The following is a 24,272-nucleotide window of genomic DNA, read 5'->3' as shown; positions in this document are numbered from 1 at the left end:
AAACCTTGCTGGAGATGTGCAGTCCTGAGGTCTGGCCAGCCCTTGTTCATCTGTGCTAGCCAAAGTTTAGGACAAGAAAACTCCAAAACAGCAATTCCTATGTCTTCACCAGCCAGGCATTGCTGTGCCTGCGTGTCCCAGAGGCTCTCTGCAGTGGATTCACGCCGGTGAGTTGCCAGGCTCCCAGCAGAAGGTGCTCAGCACGTGTTCCCTGTGCATGACGCTGCGTGTTTATTCACAGTGCTGAGAGATTGGCTGCAGTGCACTTTCATTCTGTGTATTGTTCTCCAGGGCTGGTGATGCCATCATATTGTGCTGAGTTTTGAAGAGTGCGAGCGGCACTGCTGATGTGACTCCCTGGGAGCCTACTTTCCACTGGCCCAGGATAAAATTGGGTGGTTGGTTCTCTGAATCTGAGAGCAATGAGGCTGGAGTAGCTGGGACACTGGAAAACTATGCAGGATTCACCCAGCTCTCTGGTGATGGATGGATACTCCAGCAATGTGCCAGCATTCCTAACCAAACTCTGGACGCTAGTGGAAGATCCTGAAACGAACCATCTCATCTGCTGGAGTACTGTAAGTACAGCAACTAAGGGTGTCACCAGGTGCCTGCAACAGCAGAAAACCCCAAGTTCGAGGCCTGAGCACTGCATTGCACAGCAACTTCCCTTTGCTTTACAGTGCTGATGGCTAACTGTGAGAGTGAAAGGACCGACATTTCATCAGGAAGCCTTTCGGATATGCTTGATATTATTTATCTTCAATATTGTGGCTTTTCTGTTTGAAGGGGACAACTGGTTTGCGAGTATTTTAGTAACAATATATACACGTTTCACTTGAAGCATCTTAAAGGGTGTCTGATACTGAATCTTGTAAAAACCCGGACTATTTGAGGGACGTTTTCATTTCAGTTGAATCTGCACTTTCCTAAGATCTTCTAGAAAAGGTGAAAAGTCCTTAAAAATTTCCACTGCTGTTTTTATTACAACTAAGAAACGCGGCATTCACAAATATCTTGGGAGCAGGCAGCAAATAAACACCATTCAGACATTGGGCTAAAACTTATAGTTTAAACAGATCTCAGACTGGCACCCTCAATCACTCACATTTTGTAAGAGCTTTACTTGATTTTTCAGAGTCTGTGTGATGTTCATGGCGATGTGCGTCTGTACAGCTTCATAAGGATAGATTGCTTTGCTTTGGCTTCTTATTTGTCACTAAGGCATTAATATAGTAAATGCAATCAGATAATTGGAATTATTTATTTATCCCCTCATACAGCATTTTGATACCACATTGTGCTTTTGAAGTAAGACTTGTTGCAAATAGTGTGATTTGTCTTCAGCAGGGAGTTATAAGTCATGGGCATTAATATGTTCTCCAAAATTGAGAATCTATAACAAGGGCAGATTTAAGGAGGAGGGGGAGGGAAGTCTAAAGCAGCCTTTCTGAGCTTTTCTGTCATGTATTTGTGTCCAGTAGAGTTTTTGTTGAAGACATGAGATAGTATTTGAGCTGCATTATTATCCAAGGTAATGGTTGCTTTCTGATGTCGGTATTACATGGCCATACCTTTGAGAACCACCAAGTTTTGGTATTGTGTGTTTTAAATGAGGACTTTCAAACTTGGAAGGATGTTCTAACATGCAGGAATAGTCCCCTGTCTGTCACAACATCATTATTTCTGACTCACCAACATCACCATGCTTTGCTTTCCTACAGCATAACATAGGCTACAACGAAATTCTAACAACATAACAAATTCTACAACTATGAATTCTAACAAAAGCTACATCCTTGGGAGGTTTTGGTAAGGCTTTCAGATGTCTAAGTTTCCCAGGTTGCATGTTGCATGTTTCCCATGCTTTTCCTCTTACATCCATTGGTGTTGTTGGAGCTGAGAAATTGTGTGCATGCCTAAGATTTCTGTACACAATCAGGAGTCCTAGAAAATAGGACCTATGAAGGAGAAGAGATGGAGAGGAAATGGGATAATGGTTTATATATACACTGAAGGCAGTTATAAGATGGAAAGCAAAAGTCTGCTGTCTGTGTCCATGGTAGTTTGGACAAGAAGTAATTAAACGAATAGGGTTTTTTTAACTGGAAGATGCAGTTAGGAAGAACTGACAAATTCCTGATGTAGCTTGCCTGGGCAGGGCACAGGGTGTCTGTCATTGTGTGTCTGTCAAAAACAGTGAAGATAAGCATCTGCCAAGACTGACAGAGTCAATCTGGCTTTGGGCAGAGAAGACTTTCAGAGTTTCTCCCACCTGGTGCCCCTGTAATGTAAGTCAAGCTGCTGTATGTGAACAAGCTGGTACATGCAGGGTTCATTGGTGAATGCACAGTAACACTGAAGTTTCTAGTGTCTGCAGGATCCCTTTCAGGTGCGCCGGCTTCTGAGTACACTGCAGCCTTAAATGCAAAGGAATGACCTCTCAAGAGAGGCCATAAGGAGATGTTCAGGTCACAAAACCCTGGTGCTTCTCATTTCACATCAGCATGTGCAGCCTGGGATGCACAGCTGTATCTCAGAGAGTGTGTGGACAGAAGCACAAGAGAAGCAGGATAAACCAGCTCTGTTCCCAGGGCAGCCTTTGCAGTGCTGGGAAACCCTGGTCCCTGCTGTTCTATCTGCAAGCTTGGTCTGTGAGGGTGCTTCCAGCATAGAGGCTATTAGTGAATCTCTTAAGTTCTGGATCAGCCTTTGCTTCTGCTGCATGGGGTAAGGAATGATAGGAAAAACCCTGGTGATGGTCAAAGGGTGCTGTTGAGGCAAACAGCCCTGTGCAGTGTTTGTAGCAGTGAACAAGGAGCAAGAAGAACAGCTATCCCAAAGCCGCATGTCTGTGGGCATGCAGGGTTGCTGGAGCTGACAACTGAACCAGAGCACAGAGGGAATTGAGGAAATGCACACCGTTTCGTGATGAAGATCTAGTGGCAACAAGTAGGGCAGCAGGGTTTGCCATGGATGCATGGTGGGTCCTGCACTGGGCACTCATGGTCCTCTGTCAAGTAGCTGTCTGCTGTGAAATAACCCCCCTGGCTGTTAAACCACTTGACTGCTGGTAATAATGCTGAACACAGCAGGAGGATGACAGTGGCTGTGCTGGTCTCAGACCCCAGCCTTGCCAAAGTCTTGCAGACCCTGGTGTCTTTGGCTTGCTGTCCCTTGAAACTCGGCTGCAGCTGGGTTGGTAAGTCTGCTGGTGGCTTTACACTGGCATAGGTCTCTGCGTCTTGCCTGTCTCTATAAACCTGAGAGCTTAGATGGCACAGCTGGGTGGCTCCCCTGGCAGCTCTCTGCAGCTTCTTCTCCACAATCAAACCCAGTGTTTGTCCCTCAGTAACATTCTCTGTAAGTTTACAAAAATGCACCATGTGCTGCGAAGCCTGAAATCATGATTCTTCATTCCTCCAAATTCCACATGCTGCTCCCCCATCCTGAGCAAAGAGGGGATTTAAGCTGGTTTCCCCAGTCCCCGTGTACTGGAAACATTGAGGCTGCTGACATTGGGCATTTAGAAAATGTTGTTTAAAACTAATAGATAGTTCTTCTGTCCCTTATAAAGCTTGCATGAATTGCTGTTTGCAGAATGTTTCAAGGCAGCTGCAGCATGTTGGGTCTCACAGGCGCTCTCTGTACAAGCTGAACTTTCAGCAGGTAGAAAGCTAGGCAGGGAAAGCACATGGCCTGCAGTGTGCCTGTCTCTGCCAACCATCCCAGGCAGTTTGCTTTGCTTTGCAGTCATGGATCTCAGCAGTGCAACCGCAGAAGCGGGTATTTTATCTGGTTAACATGGATGTTGCTAGCTTGGACTGTAGAGCATAACTGTTAACATATTGCAGGTTGTCCTTGCGTCCGTGTGCTTTCAAAGATAACCAGGAGACAGTGTGTGGAGCTTCAGGATCAGTGTGGTGTCTCCAGAGATGATGTGTTTTCTTGCCTTGCTATGTTTCTTGTGCCATGTTTCCAAGCTGCCATCCCTCCAGGACAGCTGTGCTCTGGAGCAGACGGGTTGGGTTAGACCTATGCAATCAGATCGAGGGGTTACAATGGCAGTTTCTACCCTTCAGGACCTCTTCAGACATCAGAATCTGTGAGGTCCACACAAGGGGGGCTCATCACAGGCTAACAGGATCTGAGTGCAAATGTCTGCAGTTTTTCTTATATCTGAAGTTCTCAACTAAGCAGTGGCGAAGTTCAGTAGGAAAAGGTCAAAACTGCAGTCATGGAGGATTGACTGTACCAGAACTGAAAGGAGCACATGCGTCACTGAAGGATGTTGTCACTGCTCTTAGCTTCAAGGTGACAATTCTGAGAGCATGACTTTCCCTGCTGTAGGATTCAAGGGACCCACCACCTCCCAGGCCCCTCTAATAGTCAAGGATGCTCCTCTGACCGCGGCTTTGTCCTTGTCTCCTTTGCAGAATGGCACCAGCTTCCATGTGTTCGACCAAGGACGCTTTGCCAAAGAGGTGCTGCCCAAGTATTTCAAACACAACAACATGGCCAGTTTCGTCCGGCAGCTGAACATGTGTGAGTTCAACCTCCAGAGCCTCGCCATGGGGGTCCCACAGACATTGGGGTGACAGAAAGAGCGGGTGGAAAGGGAGCATGAAAGAGAAGTGTGAGTAGAAAAGTCGAGATCTCCCATTTATGCATTGTTGGGCATTACTGGTTTTCCCAAAGAGGACTTGCCTCTGGATCCCGGGCTTCCTTGCACTGACCTTTGATTCCAGCATGAAATTTGTTAGATTACATTGTGAGATGTACAGATTTTAAGTACCAGGTTTTCTGCTTCTCAGATTGCTTCAATTTGATGATGTATTTTTATTTCTTTTCCATTTTATTATATATGGGGCTTTTTTCAGCAGTCTGATACTGTGCCACCTCCCCCAGAAACTGCTGCTTCTGGAGGGAGCATGCCTAGACCTTACCAATTTCACCAGCTGTATTGCTGAACTAATAACACAGTACTTCTCCCTGTAAACCTTGCCTTGCTGATCATTTTCACTCCTTAAAGCATATTTAGGTGTAGTTTTCAGACACATGTAGATCATGACTGTGTTAAGTATGGTTCTTTTCTGATAGCTTTTGGAAGTTTTTTCAATGACCAATTCACAAAATTCTCCAGTGAAGTTTCAACTTTGATATTTAACTATACAGTAGCACTACTGTACATTTTAGGCCAGGGCTTCAGCGAAGTACTTAAAGTAGATTTCTAAATGTGCATGGGACCCTTTTTTGGATCACCTGCTGCCGGTCTGTGCCTTTGAAAATCCTTCTCCTGAATCCTTTGGCTTGCAAATCCCAGACTGGTTTTGGGAAGGGACCTTTAAGATCATCCAGTTCCAACCCCCTGCCACGGGCAGGGACACCTTCCACTAGAGCAGGTTGCTCCAAGCCCCGTCCAAGCTGGCCTTGAACACTGCCAGGGATGGGGCAGCCACAGCTTCTCTGGGCAACCTCAAATCAGAGATTTCATGAGAGTGGACATTTTAGCTCCTGTCAGTCCAATGTGCCCAAGGGATTGCTGGCAAGTCCTCCATGGTGTGGGCCAGCAGCTGGGGTGGCCAGTGGGGTGCTCAGTGCTCTCCTTTGTGATGGATTTCTTGTAGATGTGGCCCAAAAGCATGCCCAGATGCAGGGAGGGGGCACAGCTTGAAAAAGTGGGGGGAAAGAACAGAAACATCCCCAGAAGTGATTGGGTGGGAGGTGAGAAGGAAGGCCTGGTCTGTCACCCCTTCACCTGCACCCTCTCCCTGCAGATGGCTTCAGGAAGGTAGTGAACATCGAACAGGGGGGTCTCGTCAAGCCCGAGCGGGATGACACCGAGTTCCAGCACCTCTGCTTCCTGCAGGGCCACGAGCATCTCCTGGAGCACATCAAGAGGAAGGTGAGGGGACACGGGGTGGGGGGACCCCTGGTGAGCCTCTTGGGTGGGAAGAAAGGCTGAGGCATGGCAGATCCCTGGTCCAGAAGGTTCCACACCACCCATGTGGAGAGGCTGCTTGGTGCTTCTTCAAAACATCTTTCAGCAATATGCCCCACAGCGTAGTCTCTGTGTGGAGATGTAGCTCTGTTGGTTTGCTTTAAGCCTGTGGTCTCTTTATTTTGTTTCCCTCAGGCCTTCTGCTAGGAGAGAAGTAATGAATACTTGTTTCCTGTCCCTCAGGCAGCTTGAATAGGAAAAGCCCCAGTAGGAGCCTTGGGCTCTTCTAACCCTCCCAGATCCCCTTTCTGGGGGTGGATTGACCAGAACAGCACTCCATGGTCATTCTGAGGAGTTATACCACAGCTGCATTCCTCTCTTTGACCCCCCAAATGCTTTATTGCTTTCAGACCACAGGACCCTGTGCTATGGACTGCTCAGCATAACTCCACAATCACCCCGTGGTCTTGTTTCTGTCCATCTCCATGGACAGTTGGGGCCAGGGTCCTTGGTGTGCAGGCCTGGACTTTCATTAGAGTTTTGACTGGGGTTATGTGCTCTGTTGTCAGTATTACGAGACCTTTGTGTAGTGCTGCACAGTCAGGCTTGATTCCACCTCTGCTTTTGAATTGTTAGAAGTACAGCATAACTCCTGCAGGGTCTACTGACAGTCATCTCCTGTTATTATAGAAGAGATAACCTTTTTCTGTCCTCTGTTTCCTGTTTTTTAGCCTGTTACTGATTCCCATAAAAGGCTGTCCTCTCTGAATTAGGACAGCAACTCCAGGAAAGGGGCTTCAGCAAAAGCCTTCTGGAAATCCAAATGTAGTACATCAATTTGACAGCTTCATCCATGTAAAACACAAAGCTGAATTGGATTTTTCCGAAGTTAGAGTAGAAAGATTTAATCAAACAAGAAAATTCAATTCCTCCCTGCTCCTCAAAATACTTTGTTTTTCTTCCTTCCAAGCTGATTTGAAATAAGTTACCCCTCTGCTGGGAAATGTTCTGCTGCCAACACACCCTCTGCATGAAAGGATTTGTCCCACTCTTTGCTCTGTTTTATGCCTTTGGCCCTTGCAATAATACGTTAGGGATAGTTCAGACTCTGGCGCATGTTGCCTTTCCCACCGTTTCAGCACATCAGAGCCCAGCTAGTGCAAATCCTGCCCCCAATCCACAACAAGGACTCTGCCCATGGTCCTTCTCGTATTGGTAAAATCCGTGTTTGATTTTCCCTCCTCAGGTGTCAGTAGTGAAAAGTGAGGAGACCAAGGTGCGCCAGGAGGACCTCAGCAGGTTGTTATACGAGGTACAGATACTGAGAAGTCAGCAGGAGAACATGGAGTGTCAAGTGCAGGACATGAAGCAGTAAGTTGACTTCTACTTGGCCTGCATTTGCTTCTCTAGAGTTGTTGGTCTTGGGGGATGTTTGAAAGAAGGAGCCATGTGGGGTTTCTATGCAGATCCTGTGATCTACAAAATATAAAGAAATGCTGAGCCTTTCTGTCTTCTGTGAGAAGCAGACATATTCTCTTCATCTGTGCTTTCCCTTTATAGATGAGAAAAGCCCAGAGGCAGCCATATAGAAAATATGTGTATATCACAGAATCATAGAATCATAGAATAGTTAGGGTTGGAGAGGACCTCAAGATCATCTAGTTCCAAACCCCCTGCTATGGGCAGGGACACCTCACACTAAACCATCCCACACAAGGCTCTGTCCAACCTGGCTTTGAACATCGCCGGGGTGGAGCACTCACAGCTTCCCTGGGCAACCCATTCCAGTGCCTCACCACCCTCACAGTGAAGAACTTCTTCCTTATATCCAATCTAAACTTCCCCTGTTTAAGTTTTAACCCGTTACCCCTTGTGCTGTCACTACAGTCCCTGACGAAGAGTCTCTTCCCAGCATCCCTATAGGCCCCCTTCAGGTACTGGAAGGCTGCTATTAGGTCCCCACGCAGCCTTCTCTTCTCCATGCTGAACAGCCCCAACTTCCTCAGCCTGTCTTCATACGGGAGGTGCTCCAGTCCCCTGATCATCCTCGTGGCCCTCCTCTGGACTTGTTCCAGCAGTTCCATGTCCTTTCTATGTTGAAGACACCAGAACTGCACACAATGCTCCAGGTGAGGTCTCACAAGAGCAGAGCAGAGGGGCAGGATCACCTCCTTTGACCTGCTGTCACACTCCTTTTGATGCAGCCCAGGATGCAGCTGGGTTTCTGGGCTGCGAGCGCACACTGAAGCTGGCTCATGTTCATTTTCTCATCAGCCAACACCCCCAAGTCCTTCTCTGCAGGGCCGCTCTGAATCTCTTCTCTGCCCAACCTGTAGCTGTGCCTGGGATTGCTCTGACCCAGGTATAGGACCTTGTACTTGGCATGGTTAAATAGTTAAACCACATCCATTGTTAAACCACATCCATTTAGTCAATGGATGTGGTTTTATAAATCAGGTACTCTGAGAGGTTTTTACTTGCCTCCAGAATTTTAATACTTACAGAGAACTCTGATTAAAAAGCACTTCAATAATCAAAAAGACCCCAAAACCCTTTTTTACACTGAGAGCTGGTATACATACATCACCAGATGAACCTGGCATCCCAGGCTTTGACAGAACACCTCATACTGTGAAGCTTTATTCCAGCCCAGCACCCTATATGCCATAGATAAATACTTCTACCTCAGTTTTTAATGGTTCCCACACTTAGTATATGCATGAAAACCACACTATGCAATCCAGGTACAGTGTCAATGAAAGAGTTTCTAGGCTTGTGTCTTATTTAATTTTTAAGGAATTCTAGTATTGATGGTTTGGCCTTGATTTTAGTTTGTTCTCCCTTTGGACTTGCTTGCTGCCTTCCTCCGTCTAGAAAAAGGCAAAATTGCATTCAACTGAAGAAAATAATACAAATTTTATAAAGTAAGACAGACCAGAAATCCCAGGCTGAAACCATGGTGAAGAGCCATTAAGGACATAACTCCAGTACGAGCTGTCAGACCAAGGAACCTGCTTGCTGAAAATCCTGTCAGTACCACTTCAGAAAGTTCACTGCAGAGATTCTGGCTGGGGTACTAGGGCAGCTACTGTGCTGTTTTGAGCCCTGGCCCTAATCTGCCCAGTTCTAGCATCAATCCACACTAGAAAAGTTTAAAAAAATCCCAAAGAATTTACAAATTTCACCTGTGTGATAGGTTTTGCTGGCCTGACAGTTTTCGTACATCCATATGCTCAAGATAAATTGACAATATCTTCTGCTCATGGACTTGGCTGGCATCCTAATTTGCAGGCAGCGCAGTAAATAAACGCAGCATCTTCCCATCCCGCTTTCTGGGATGATTGTTCAAGGAAGTCTGCAAACTCCCCTGTGTGCTGCGTCTGCAGACAGAAATGAAATATGCTCTATGCAGTTGCAAGCTGGACACAGGCCTGTGCTGGATGAAATCAGCGACTCCCACTAATAAAATCCTTACAGTCCTCCCGGTTCAAGGCTCTAAGATGCAGAAGCATCTCTCTAGCTGCTCCAGTCGCTCCCAAACATACCTCAAACCGCGTGAGGTTTCAGCAGGCAGAATACGTAGGCTCTCTATCCATAGGATCTCTTGGCCCTTGGGGACACTGGGGAAGTTGTGGAAGGGTTGGGCTTTCTTGGCTCCTGCAGGAAGAAGTCTTGGTATTCAAAATCATATCAAGTCAGAAGTCAGGCCTTGCTGAAATTCTGAGTCTGGCCCAAATGCCCCATGATATCTGCACATGGACCCTCTTGTACTCTCCCCATAAGTGTTGGCTTCTGTTTTATTTGTTTTTCCTCAGTGATTTGTTCTTTTGAGGTCAAGGAAAATCAAGGAAAGCAACTGTGTGACCCTGTTTGGGACACCTGAAAAGAACCAAGCACTGCAAGCGCCCCAGAGTGGGATAGACTGAGCAGCTGGGTCTGCTGTGCATCGTGGCAGCACTATGGCCTGTTGCGATGCTTCTGTGCTCATGGAAAATGTCTTTTTTTCTCTTCCAGGCAAAATGAAGTTCTTTGGCGGGAAGTTGTTTCTCTCCGGCAGAACCACTCACAGCAACAGAAAGTGATCAACAAGGTAATGGTCTTATTAGCTCCAAACTCACTTGTGTGCCATGGTGTATGTCCTCTTCTGCTTTTTGTTTTTCTTGTCCCATAGTCTTCTCCACACTGGTATTGCAGTATATTTAGTTTCCCTCTCTCTCAAACTGTGATGCTCTTACGTGTCCTATGGAAAGCGGCCATTAACAAAGCAGATTATGCCCTTGAGCAAAAGATTTTAATTTCCCTGTGAGTCCTTGCTGATGGTGATGTTAGAAACCACTTCTCTGTTGAAGACCTGAGCAAGAGAGCACAACTCTCACTAATTGCCTTGTATTGGCTGAGTTGTGGTTGTACAAGTGCCTTTGGACTTCCCAAGTCTTTTCTCTTTCCTTCCTACAGGAGAGGAGCCTTCCCCTCCTGCCAGCACTGAAGCTGCAGGCAGCAGAATTGATTAGCCATTCCAGCAGTGGGGACCTCCAGCAACTGTTACATTTGCTGGTGTTACTGGTATAGAATCATAGACTGGTTTGGGTTGGAAGGGACCTTAAAGCTCATTCAGCTCCAACCCCTGCCATGGGCAGGGACACCTTCCACTAGACCAAGTTGCTTCAAGCCCTGTCCAGCCTGGCCTGGAACACTTCCAGGGATGAACCATTCCCCAGTTCTTTGGGCAGTTGTGGAATTACTGGTTGAGGAATTACTGTACAACCTTGTAGACCCAAGGAGAGCTGCAGAACCATTTCCCATAACACCTAGCATGATCAGTGCTAGAAAAGACCTCTCCAGTGATTCCCAGATGGTGCTGACTTGACTGAGCATGTCACATTGCCCAATCCTCCCGAGAGCCACGATCTGACCTTCACGTGGCATCACAGAGTCATAAGACCAGATAGAAATGCATGAGGCTATCAAGTCTTCCTCCATCTCTGAGGCTGGGCCAGCCACACCACTCATGGTGGAAACATTTATGCAACTCTTTTGTGTTATATTGAGCAATGAGTAAGAGACAGCTGTGATATAATAATGCTCTCTTTGTCTGGAGGGCAAAGCAGAGCATTAGGCTCAAGCTGACCTGGGAATACGTTGCCAAGTGATTCCTCTCCAAAGCCATTCTGCATCCTTTTTAGAGTCCTCTTCTGTTGATACTGAATTCCACAGAGCTGAAGAACTCATTCAAAAGAGCTGAGAACTCCATCCAGGGTCTCCCCTAGGGGGTTGCCTCTTTCACTTGCAAAGTCTTTTGTCAGGCTTTATAGAGCCTCTTGTAAAGGTCTCTAAAGACTTTTACGGAGGAAAAGTCTAACTGCAGGCCTAGGAATATTTGCATATGTACTTCACAGGCAGATTCCCAGATCTAATCAGGGTAACTGGAGTTCTGCTTGCACAGAAGCAAAGAGAGAAGGCACTCACAACATGCATCTATCAGCCTTTGCCCAAAGCAGGCACCTGGCTGAGTTCCTTGAAAGACAGGTCATTTGATTTCTTGGAATGCTCGGAGGTGTCTCAGACTCCAGTGTCTCTTGCCATTTGGCTCCCACATTCCATGGCTGCTCCCAGCTTTGGGGTGGTGTTGGGAGGGAGGGGAGGTATGTGTGAGATAAGGATGGCTGCTAGAGCAGGGAGTGCTGAATCACTCTGCTGATGAACAGTGAATTTTGATCTCTCCTGACAGCTGATTCAGTTTCTGTTTGGCCAGCTCCAATCAAGCCCTAGCAGCACTGGGATAAAGAGGAAGCTGTAAGTACCCTTGTGTGGTGCACACATGCTCACGGGTGCATAATGCTGCCCCTCACTAAAAGCACAAACTCAGCTTGCCCAGGCAGGCGGTCACCAGACCAGGGCACCATGGTGATGGGAAATGAATGGGCTGAACTGCCGAGTCAGACCTGCTGACATGCCCCATTCAGTGGCCTTTAGAGAAGCACCGTGTCAGCTTGTGACCTTTATTGGGGGAACACAGTGCGCGGTGGGAGATGGGAGCACTGGTTATTGGGAGGGTAAAGGGCAGGACCCCGCTGCTGTTCCTACAGTTTTGCCACTTGCCATTAGCAGAAGCAGGGCCTGTACAAAGTAGGAGCAGAATGCAGCTAGCCCATAGGCACCTTTAGATTGATCCGCAGTCACTGCATGGGGTGTGTCTTCAACACAGATTTGGTGGCAGGTAACCTGTGGGCCTTACAGAGAAGAAGGTGGAAAAAGACTTTAGCTGAGATAAATAAGATAAATAAGCTCTTCATGGACGGGACTGATATGTCTGTAGGTGTCACAGGAATGTCTGACCCAAGAGGATTTAAATGGGTTAGTTGCCAAAGTTACTTTTATAATAAGTGTTGGATGGGGAGGGTCATTTGTGGCCCTTGGAGCAGAGAGCTGGATGCTTAGAAATTCATAATTGTCTCAGGGCTGACTATATCTCACTGGCTGCTGAAGGGCAGATTATGCTACAGCAAGGCCCATGTCAGGGTGATTCAAGTGTTCTTTTCTATTCTGTGTCTTTAGTTAATGTTATAAAATAGGAACAGACTCTTAAACAAGCTGTTAGACCACACTGAGATCTCAAGCACTGTGGTAGCTGTGACCTGCTGTATAATGTCCTTCACTGTGGGATCTAATTGGGCTGAGCAAACCCATACATTCTCCCAACATATCCAGCTCCATTCTCTGTAAAATGAAAGGAGCTAGGAATGATCTTCTGTCAAGCCTGTTAGACAGTACTGGGGGGAAAAACTGTTGGCTTTTCCTGCTGCACCCCACCAAAACCCTGTCTTCTGAAGGAGCACTGAAGATGCTTTTCCTGGCCGCAGGACAGCAGGAGGAAAAAAGGGATTTGCTAGGCAGTTTTATAGGATCATCACAGCAGTAATAATAGTGGGTGTGTAGGAAAATATACCATTTCCCAGCTCCTCTGGGACTGTATCATAAACCAAAAGACTGCCACCCAGGAAGTTTCATGATGGAAAGGTAGTGCCAGTTCGAGGCTCCTCATTTTCTCTTGGTTTCAATTATTTACTAAACATAAAGCACTACTGTACAGGACCCAGCACACAGACTGCTTCCTATTGTCAGTGACCACATCTGCAAAAGCCCGTCAATCATTTATTAACAGCCTGTGTGCAATGAGTTTAGGCTCTGCTCTGCTTTATGTCTCCCTCTGCTTTGTTACTCACTTAATGGGTGGCATAGGTTCCTTCTATGCAGTGCTATGTACAAAGATCTAGCCTTGCCAAAGAGGCCCTGAGCTCGAGGGAGCTGGTAACAAGGCCAGATTCCCAATACTGTACTAATAATTCCAGTGTAGCTACCTTAAGCAACTGAGGATCCAGCGTAGAGCTTGAAAACACCAGCAATTAGAAGAAAGCATGAACTGAATTTCTTCAGTTCAAAATGTTAGTTGGTTGTTTTACTTGTATCTTTCAAATGAGATCTAGAAAACCTAGATCATCTCTTCTCTATATGGCTAATGTCCTTTTTTAACTGTGACCTCAAAAACTGTTTCCCTTCCTTGTCCATAACGCTGGACAAGAAAGCACCTTACAGCTGAGGAAAAGCAGAGTACCAGGTCAAAATAATTCTTGCCTGAGAGACGTTTCTCACATAAACAACCAGGAACCAGTCAGCTATGTGCTGGGAAAACAAACCTGTTTCTCTTCACAGACCTTTGATGCTTGACAATGGGATCTCAGCTCCACAAGTGTCCAAGTTCAGCCGGCATTTGTCTACAGACCCCCTTCATGACCCCTATTTCATACAGTCGGTAGGTTTACACCAGCCTCTGAGCTTTGTGGGATTTTTTTTGCTGGGGTGGGAAAATGTTTGGAGCAATAATACAGGTTACACAGCAAGTAGTTTGGCAAGAGCTTGGCAGGGAAGAGGCTCGTCAAGCTCCGTGACATTCATTATTTCTTCAGCTCCCCTGTTTCAGGAGGGGCATGTACTTGTATGCCCTTGTGCTGCTGTGTTGATGCGGGAAGGAAAGGCAACCCCTGCACACCAAACTCTCCATTGTGTTACCCCAGCCTGGCTCACCTTAAGGGCAGAGAGGAAGAAGTATGTTCTAGCAGGGAGTACTATGATCTTTCTGACCAGAGCCAGGTTGTTGCAGTTGCTGACAGACAGCAGGTCCCAAGAGGGGAGCTCTAGAGGAAGCCAAGCAGTCTATGCAAAATGTCAGCCATGGCAAACCCTCTCTGTAGCTGACACTTTGGTCACAGTGCTAATTTTGCACCTGCACCTCTGTATGGTTGGAGGAAAGACAGGAGGGAATTATATTGTTGCATAGTAGGTAAAACCTTTCTTGGTTTCCATACAAAGAGGACTCGGGCATGGTGAGCAAACAGTGTCTCAGATAGGGTCTTGGGCTTGTTCTGGGCCTCAGAAGAATAAATACTACTTTTGCTTTCTATTTTAGCCATCAACAGAATCTGCCTCTTGCTTAAGCAGCCCCACAGTTGCTGGAGGACCCATCATATCTGATGTAACTGAAGCGTCACCATCCAACATAATAAATATGCATTCTCCTCCTGAAAATGACAGGTAAACATGTTTGTGATTAAAACCAGGGTGAGTCAGGTGTGGAAATGCGTGACTTTAAAAGAGTTCTTCCTGGCCGTAATGCTACCAAAGTCTCTGTCTGATTCACAAATCTCTATAGGAATGGTGGGCTGGAATATTTCATCCAGTGTAGGTCAGATTGTCCAAATTAGGGAGGGATAATAACAGCATAAATTTGGAAACAAAGTCATAACTTTTATGATGAGAACCTCCACTGACCTCTTGGAGAAGTATTCCATGATTTTTTATATTTTGTTCTCAGGACAGGGGCTCACACAGACTTTATCAAATAGTGAGGTACTAGCATTTGTTGGGCTTGTTGAGAGAGAGAAAGAAGTCCCCTTTTTGGCTTTGGCAAAGAAGAAACAGAATCAAACTTGTTCATCTTTCTGCTAATGAGAACAGAAGGGCTGCATCACAACAACTTCCGATGTTTGACAGCTTTTCTGTGAAAAGGCCCCAGTAACTTAGGAACTGAAGGCAGAGGTATTTTAATGCTTATCTCTTCCTGCCACAGACATGCAGAGTATCTAGAGCTAGTAGCAGAACAGAGCTAATAGTGTCAGTGGAAAGTAAGTAGACAGATGAATCATGGAAACAGTTTCTCAGGCAAGGTAGTTATACTTCAGAAATTGCCTGTGAATCTGCTTCGTAATTGAAACCATAGCCATAAAATTAGTTAGAAACATGTAAAGAGCTCCAGATAAGGAGCAACAGCAACAACAAAACCACTACCACCACCAGCAAAAACCAGGAGCCAGTTCTAAAGCAGAAAAAGTCAAATTATAACCTTCAAGTTGCTTATTTCTGCTAATTACTGAGTGCCATCTGGTGGCCTCTGATCTGTGCTGTGCCTGAGGATCTAAGCCATCCATGGCCCTCATGAGCTTAGCACTGTGCTACTTCCTAAACTATCATGAGCTTCTGGTGGGAGTTTAGGATTAATGAGGTAAGAAGATGATCTGAAAGGAAGGCTGAGGAAGGCTTTGTAGCATCACATACCATCCCCTAGGTGTGACACACCTGTGTGCTGTCATACAGCAAAGCTAGTCTGTAAGTGGTGTAAGACACTATTTTTCTAGTATGGCTTTCCATGCCCTGTACCTATTGATCTACATGACTTTGCCCTTTTGGCTCCAGTTGTGCAGAATTCTAGGGAGCTGTAAAATCACCTACTAGTATGGAGTAGATTTTTACATACAAAATGCTACTATTCAAAACTTTAGTGTCTGCCTAGCAGTAACAGCGAGTGCCTTTTCCACTGGAAAAAGCAGACCTCTGATTTCAAACCAGTAAAACATCTGACAGCTGTCAGATCTAGACAGCTTCTGTTCCAAATCCTTCAGAGCCCAAGGTTCTGACCTGTGTTATTGGGATCTAGGGTGCTTGCTGGTTGAATCCTAACTCTGGCATGGAAAAGGTCTTACCAATCCCATTCCTAGGGTGGAGACTTTTCAGGGGAACTTCCCCAGCCTTGTGACCCTTTAGCTTGTCTCAAGTTTAATGCTCATCTGAGGAATGATTTACACATGGAAGTGTATTTTCCATATTTGCAAACAGTGAAAGGGGCAAATTCAGTATAACTGACTGATGGAGTAACTGAAGGTATTCCAGATGAGCATATTTCTAGATCTTGCTGAAAAGTTGCTGGTTTCTTTTGCCTGTCTAGGGAAGTGGAAAGACACTGTGGGGCAGTTTGGGAATTGAAAGCAAGCCCTTGTGCTACTCACTTCCCAGCAAGGCCCTTGTGGAGCAGATGTGTGTGTGGTGCTAAGTCTTGTCTCTGATACAGGGAGAAATGCCTCATGCTGATCAAGGAAGAGCCAGTCAGCCCTGGAGTGAAAGCCACCACTGAGCCTGATGTCCCGCTGCCAGGCTGCCAGGCTTGCTCCGAGCCCCCCGTGCTCCCGGTGGCCATGGTTCAGTCTGTTTTGGAAGGCAAAGGGAGCTGTGGCGCAGCCCCTCCAGGGACCTCGCAACCATCTGAGAGAAGAGGCAGAAGGGCACTGCTGGACAGGTGAGGGGCGCAAAGCATCGCTGCGGCCCTGTGTGGTCATGGCCCTCTTTTCCCATTCACAGCAGGGAAAGGGAGGCTGAATTTGCCATCTGATGCAGCCTGGTGAGCTCCATCCTGTACCTGTGGTACCTGCTTAGAGAATGCTAGAAGCCCAGGGGACAGTTCACAGGGGCAGGGGGTTCTGTGAATGAGTTTGCTTGAGGGACCCAACAGAGGAGGAGCTGTCAGAGCATGTGTGTCAGAGCCATGGGAGCAGGAAGAGGCTTTTTGCAGTGAGAGGGATTTGCCCAAGTTCCAAGTGTCCATATCTACAGACTTGCAGGCCACTGTACCACACTACACCTCCAATAGCTTGTGCGCCCTCTGCCACTTGTTTTGTTGAGTCATTACATAAAGTCATAAGGAAGTACTTGTCAGTGGTGTTTCTGTGCAGTGAATGGGGTGTTATTTGTGTGCCGGTATGCAGACAGTGATGGACAGTGGCAATCACTAAGTAGGGCATATATTTGATAAGGCATCAAAGCATTTATCAGGTCCAGGCTTGGGCTTAAGAAGGAAATAATTTGCCCCGTCTTCTCCTGTACTGTGAAGTCAAATAGACTTTTCTCCTCAGCCTCTTCTCCCTGTGCATCTCCTCCTATCCACTTTCCAAGATGACTTTCTTCTTTCAGTGCTAGATCTGTCCTCAGAGGGCAGTCACCATGTGGCGGCATGCGTTGGGGAGGTACCGGGGAGCTGACATCACAAGAGATCTGGTTTCCCCATCTCTGACTTAGAGTGAAACCCCACAGAACTTATCTGCATTGCCATGCTTGCCTCCTTGAGCTGGAGGGGATGCTAGGCATCCAAAGCAAGGCTTTATAAAGTGCAAAATCATGCCTTAAAATCATGAAATAGCAGGTGAGGCGACTCACAGGGATGGAGAGTAGGGAGTTTATGTTCACTGAGTGCAGGATTCTGGTACAAAGGGATGGAGGTTTCATTATTTTAAAGCCAGGCCATGCAGCTATCCTGCATGCAACAGTCACCCAGAGGATGATGTCCTCTTACAAGGGGCTTTAGCACAGTGACATTGGGCTCAGCCACAGTGCAACTGGGGTGAGCCACTTCTGGAGCTGGAGTCTGCCATGGGCTGAGGCTGAAATCCCAGTAGCACCAGTGTCGTGAGTGACTGCATAGCAGACTTCAGCTGGAGGAGAGCATGGTCTGCAACTGCAGAATTCATTCTTAATGGCCACTGTGACAAGGTAAGGAGAACTGGGCAGAAAAACCACTATAGGGTTATCAGAAAGACTTCTATTTTCCTTTGACTACTTACAGACAACCAAATTCCTCCTTCTGAACCCACTGGGTACTTCAAACTATTTTATTAGAAGAAAAATAATCCTAAAAAATCCTTGTAAAATAATTTCAAGGCAGGCTGCCTTGAAAATCATTAGTTAATTCAGCCATCTTGGACCCAGTAGGATGGAAATACAGCTTGTTCTGGATCCCAAGTGCTGCTCTAGGATTTCTTCTGAGGAGAGCTTTGCATATCCCAGTCTTGAGGAGATGTGCACAGACTCTCCATCCGCAAACCACATGTCACCCAGGAAAGTAGTCCCACTTGTTTTGCTGCCAGCCCAGCTCCCTGTGTGCTCTGCTGGGTTGTGCCTCTGGGACTAAAGCAAGTTATATGGCATAAACCCAGGCTGACAGTGAGCTCTGGTTTTTCAGAAAGAGGATAAAGTATAAACTCCTGTTGGAAGGCTGCTAGTCCTGCTTTCTGTATGTATCTATGCAAGTCTCATTCATGGCAATATTTCCCCTTGTCTTTCCTCAGAACAGATATTTCAGATCCCTTGGAGGGCTCTGACTGGAGCTTGGAAGGGCTGCAGCTGCTGCTGAGGAGCCAGCAGTACGGCCTGGAGCCAGCCAGCCTCTTGGATGTGAGTGTCCAGCTGCAGGGAACAGTTGTGGGGTTCACAGTGGTACTTCGGGCTGTAAGCCAGACAGACACACAGACTGTGCTGCTTGTCCTGGTGTGGCACTTTATCTGCCACACGCTGCTATATTTTGACCTGCTAGAAAGAACTTGAAAGATTTCAGACTTTAAATGATGCTTTTTTGCATTTGTTCTGAAAACACGTTTGAACTTCACGGAGCACAAAACACAGTGCATTTGGTGAAGACATCAACATGAGACCTAACACATTTATGCAAAGTAAGTTTAATACAACCATCTAGCTAGTTTGGTAATTGCTTTGGGTGAGTTAGAGTATATTCTGTATATTCTGCATCTTAGATACTCCAAGACTGTTTAGCTCTACTACCTTCCCCTCTTCTTCACGTTATGGGAAGTGTAGCTGATGTTAGATTTTCTCTCTGCTGAGATATTTATCTGTCTGCAGTTCTTAGGTCACTTCTTCTTTAGAAATGGATGGTGTCTTTTTTCTTAACTACATATGCAGCAATATGAAGATTTGTTTATTTATCTCTTTCTCTCTCCCCCCATACAAATAGTTAGTATATGAAAGGGTTTTGCCAATAATGAAATAACTCTGTATAAAGAATCTATATGTCAAATATATGCTCCCTTGAGGAGGTGCTTCAAATACAGACGCATGGTAAACTTGCATAGATAAATAGGAATGAAAAATACTTTTAAAAAATCAATCTTATTCTCTTAAAGCCAGTTCCCAAGTGTCTGTGATTGATTTTGACTTTACAGTAAGCTTTTCTAATGGCCTGCTCTATCACTGACTCCATTGGTTTCTGTTTCTTGTTTCTCATTAAAAGATGTTTTCCTGTTACTGACACACTTTTCTTTCTGTGCCACTCAACGTCACAAGGGTGAGAATGAATCATAAAACTGGATCCCCAGATCAACAGCTCTTTTCCCAGGTTGCTCAGACTTCTTAAGAAATGGCCATTGAGGCACTGATGCAGCAGTAATCTGCCCTCTCCTACTGTGTTTTGGAATGCTTTTTAAAAGATACAAATCTGGAAGTGTCCTGGGACTCAAAAGCAGCAAGAAAGGGCTTTGACTTGCATGTGCATTAACACAAGGAGCTGCCCTGGTTTACAGCATGACTGCGGCACAGGGTGTCTGCACTGCCTATGCTGTCCCACCACTGGCAGCAGCAAGACTTGTGGCTCAGCACAAGTGCCTGCCACTGTGCCATTGCTGTTCTAGCTATGCTGCAGATCAATACTCATGGAGCCTGTCGCTTCAGTCAGTATGTTGTAGAAGCTGAGGCACAGGCCAGAATTGCTTTCTGGCATCTCTGCCAGCATGGTTGTGAACCCAGCAGGCAGCCAAGGCAGGCAGATGAGCACTGGAGTATCTTAAACCATGACATCTTTGAACCCTCATTGTATTTTTCTCTCAACAGGTCTTTAATCCCAATTTATCTTTCAATGAGTGGAATTTGACTGAAATGGAAGCTAGTCTGTCCCCGGTAAGCAGTGTGTGTTTCTGAGATGATAATAATAATAATAATAGTAGTAATAATAATAATAATAATAATAATAATAATGCAAGGCTTGTGCATAACTGAGGAATGCTGAGATATTTTACAGAGGGGAGAGTGGTAAAGCACAGCAAGTACACATCTCCTGAGGCTAGGCTGAGAGTGCTGCCTTATACTCTTGGGCTGCCTTTCCCCCTTACCCAGAGCTTGGTTAGAAACACACTGGTGTTGTGAAGTCTTTAATTGAAACTGGCTCTGAACTTTCTCTTGGCATGAATATCAGATCCTGCTAATACCAAAGATTCATAAAGTGTCTTTGTGATAAAAGCTCTTCATAAAGTGCACCCCTGTACATCTCAGGAGCAGTAAAACCACTTGTAATTAGAATAGAGGTTCATGCATGCCCTTACAGAAGAAACAAGGAGGAATTGCTTGGCAGTATTTGTTTGGGATTGACATTGACACAAGCATTTCTGACGTGCACATGGTGATTTAATAAGCGGTGAAGGAAATGTGTGTTTTGTGGCTGGGCTCTTTTTCCTGCTGGATAGAGGGTGAATTTGCAGAGCCTTCATTGCCAGCCAGGTTGGATAAAGACTTGGATGGTTCTGCCATCTCTACAAATGTGCAAGCAAAGTATAATCTGTTCTAACGAAGTGTGAAAGGTCTCTAAACCTGCTTCATGATATCACTCTCCTTTTTAAGTTTTGATTTAATAATTTCAAATTTATTAGGTAATTCCACTTCCCGAGTGTTAGGAGGGAGAGTCTTTGAAAAGATAGATATTATTATCAAGTTGTGGAAGCAAGGGACAGTATCTTTTTAAAAGGATTGCATTAGAGAAAAGGCCAAGGAGGAGGCTGCAATTTTCTGTAGTTCAGTTCTCAGGTGCACTGAATTTCCCAGCATCTGGTGTAGCCCCCCGGTGGTAGGCTTGCTTGTCCTACAGGAAGTTCTGAGCACGGAGAAGCCTGGAAGGTAATACTTGCTGCAACTCTGTGCCTAGAAGTGCCATGCAAGCAGAAGCTTGTTGTACTTTAAACAGTCAAAGGCAAATGAAATGAAGATTCCATTTATATGGAAACGGAAGGAAATCCATTAAAATATGAAAGATTCCTTTCATATTTGTTGCTGGCTGCAGAGGATTCTGGGTTTGCTTTGTCTGGCAGCCAGGGAGGGATAGCCAAAGTGACACTAGTCTGGGCTCCTTGTGTGGCATCATGCCATCCTAGCCAGTGCTGACAGGGGGTTACATCTCCTTTAGCCCTCTCCATCAGGCATTCTTCCCTTGAGCACACACTTTTGGCTGTTTTAGAAAAAGTGAAGGAGAGGCAGGGCAGGGAGCGCGGCATTGATGAAGCACTGATTTTTCAGAAACGGTCTAGTTCTAACGAGCTCCCCTGTCTTTGTATAATTGTACATTGTAGTTTATATTTTTGCATCAAGATGCAGCGTCTCACAGTGGATCTGGAGAAGAATGCAACTGAGCTGTCCTCAAAAGTGTTCAACCCACCATTTAACAGCACCTGCCCAGGTAGGAGCACTGGCAGCTCTTGCAGACTCAAGAATGGGGGTGTAATGAAGGTGTTAAACATGTCAGCAGCTAGATGCAACGCCCAGCACTGACCATTTGCCTCATTGAGGGAAGAAAACATATTGGTTATTTGACTTGCACAATTGTCAGTCTGCAATGTTTCCATAACAACTGCGAAGCTAGTTACTGAGCAGTGCAAAAAGTATGGGCGAAAAACTGAGGCTTAAGTGTAATTGAACTACCTCTGTTTCTGCTTGGGTCTGCAATGTATCTACTGGTATCTCCTCTGCCTGGTCATTGCCACCTAATAGCAATGTGGGGATCTAAGTGGGTAGGGGTAGTAAGGACTGCACGGGTCCTGTGTTTGCTTTTCCTCCTGCTGCAGAGAGGTGACCCGGTAGCTGTTAGCAGCCAGAGGCAAAGGTTATGTCTCAGCTTCTCCAGACATTTTACCAGACCTCAAGGGAACTGTCCAGCTGACCTTCTCTCGCCCACAGATTCTGATAGTGTCATCGACCCTAGATATGAATCCAGAAGTGTTTTCCTGGTCTTGGAATAGTGATGTTATTTTCATGTGTATTCAGCTGGGATAGACCTGAAAGAAAAGTTTTTGTGAGCCTCCACTTGGTACTGTAGCCACCTGAGACCAATCCTGAATCTGGACATGTTCTGTGTTGTTCCAGGACTTCCAGTCTCCACTTTAAACTTAGCATCTTGCATGAGCATCGAAGGTGTTAGAAGCCCAGCTGTGTTGGAGAGAATTCTTCAGCAGGCTGGAGCTGAACTGCACAGGAGGAGCATCCTGTGAACTGCACAGGAGTTTGCAAAGCCTTTCTGGTCCCTGCAGTGGCATGCTGCTGGAGTAGTGGGGCAACTGACAGATGTCTCCTGCAAAGATGAGGAAAACCAGGCAATTTTTGAGTGAAGGAGAAGAGAAGCTTTCCAGTGTCTCCAACCATTTAGTCATCCCTCTTTGACTTCTTGTGAGGCACCTCAGCATTCAGGCAGAACCCAGCTTGGCAACCTGCAGAGACTCCTATCGATTTTAATGAGCATTTCAGTGAGTCTGAGTTTGACTCAAGTGTTTCTAAGTATTTTTTGCCTGGAATGAGGCCGCTCACCTCCTGATGCAGAGGGGATTTGCCACTTCTCAGTTCTACATACGTAAAGCCTAGTAACTTGCCTTCCAGAAACCGAGTTTTCTCTTGTCTGTTTGTATTGCAGGGAGAGATGTCATTCTTGAAAGCACCCAGCAGTTCCTCGTTGATCGTCAGTCAGTCTTTGGAAACGACCTCATCAACTTGCCTGAAAGTTCATCGCTTTATGTTCCATCTGACAGTATGGCTTCCTACCTGTCATCTGTGGGTGTCCAAGGGGAGATCCCATTAAACCTGAGCTCCTCAACTGACAACAATCAGTGATTCAGATTCCAAGAAATGACGTCTCCCTCCCACCCATCCAAGCATCCACAGGTTTGAATGTAAAGAAACAAAAGTGACTCAGAAACCCACAAGAGAATTGCTTTTTGTGCCCTTTGTTTTTGAGTAGATGGAAATGGTCAGTAGCTGTTGCATTACTCTCCCTGCACCTGGATTTAAAATGTTTGCGCAGGATAGCAAGTTTAGGTGAAATACTGCTTCTGGTGCTTGCTCCTGTGGGGAGTCAGAACTTGGCAGGTTTGGGGCTTTTTTGCCTTGTAAATACTTTTAGAAGTTTCAAATCTAATAAAATTTAAGTGAAGAGTAGCTTGAAAGTACATCAGGGACTTCATAAAATATAATGATCCCAACTAGTGTCTGCAACAGCAAAATACTGGATTTTATCGGGGCAGCAGATTAGCTAAGATGCCTGACCCTTATGGATGCTGGGTTTTTTTAATAGGAAAATAGTTCTATATGCCAGTCCAATGATCTAAAAATATTCCTTTACTGATTTTCTGGTTTTTATGGGATGTACTTGTGCCTCTTCTTTATTGTCCTAGGGTGAGTTGGAAAATGAAGATCTCTTCTGGTGTGCAGAGGATAATTTTCTGAGTGACCGCTCAGAATGTGTCTCTGGCTCCCAGTGGAGCTACAGACCACTACAGAACCCAAAACATCCTGTGCTGAGTTGAAAGGGTTTGCTGTTTGGGATGTTTTTCCCCCAAATTTATTTCCTCTAACATACAAACGAAAGGGATAGATTCTTCTGCATGCACAATTTTCCACTTTGCAAAGAGGACAGAGGAGGTGGACTCTGGGTTTTGGTGCTGGCTAAGTATTCTATGTCCAGTCCAATGCTTTTTTTCTCTTGGCCTTGACCTGTTCTGTTTCCCCTGAAGATGTTCCTGTTGGTTTATTGATGTATGAAATCTGATGAACCAGTTTAATAGATTGGATCCCCTTTCTAGAAGGGTTCTCAGCTGGTCAGTGTAGGATGGAGGCAGAAGGGTTAGTCCACTATGTCCACTAACTTTCTTCCTGTCCTTTGTGCATCTGAGACCAGCCTCCAAAGGTTGAATTAATCTTCCTCTTCCATGTGGTTTCTGACAACTGATTTTCTCAACAAAGCAGAGCTTTGTTTTTTATTCTAGTAGTTCTAATGAGAACGTATTATTTATTTCAGTAGCTTCTGAGTTGCTTTTCCTTAGGAAAGCTACCCAAATGCAGTAAGAAAGATCCAGGAAATTCAGCTAACTCAGGCCTCCTAAGGGCTTAGACAGGGAGGCGTGAGCCGTGCCAG

General features: G+C 45.8%; 1 protein-coding gene across 1 annotated transcript; it reads left to right on the top strand.

Moving 5' to 3' along the window:
* The first annotated feature begins 389 nt into the window (after positions 1-389).
* On the top strand, positions 390-23,137 carry HSF4 (heat shock transcription factor 4). The gene is made up of 13 exons (XM_065662204.1): positions 390-578; positions 4,437-4,545; positions 5,778-5,905; positions 7,188-7,312; positions 9,956-10,031; positions 11,670-11,734; positions 13,652-13,751; positions 14,406-14,530; positions 16,341-16,565; positions 18,388-18,493; positions 19,940-20,005; positions 21,464-21,551; positions 22,776-23,137. The coding sequence occupies exons 1-13, from the start codon at positions 456-458 to the stop codon at positions 22,970-22,972; spliced, it is 1,533 nt and encodes a 510-aa protein (XP_065518276.1). The 5' UTR covers positions 390-455; the 3' UTR covers positions 22,973-23,137.
* Positions 23,138-24,272: the final 1,135 nt, after the last annotated feature.

The sequence above is a fragment of the Lathamus discolor genome, chromosome Z, assembly GCF_037157495.1.
Source record: "Lathamus discolor isolate bLatDis1 chromosome Z, bLatDis1.hap1, whole genome shotgun sequence".
Taxonomy (NCBI): Eukaryota; Metazoa; Chordata; class Aves; order Psittaciformes; family Psittacidae; genus Lathamus; species Lathamus discolor.
The sequence above is the reverse complement of the archived record's forward strand: the minus strand, read 5'-3'. Positions and strand labels throughout refer to the sequence as shown.

Coding starts and splice junctions, on each gene's coding strand:
- HSF4 (XM_065662204.1), top strand. CDS start 456: ATGCAGGATTCACCCAGCTCTCTGGTGATGGATGGATACTCCAGCAAT. Junction 10,032..11,669: donor AACAGAAAGTGATCAACAAG/GTAATGGTCTTA, acceptor CTCTCCTGACAG/CTGATTCAGTTTCTGTTTGG. Junction 21,552..22,775: donor ATTTAACAGCACCTGCCCAG/GTAGGAGCACTG, acceptor TTTGTATTGCAG/GGAGAGATGTCATTCTTGAA.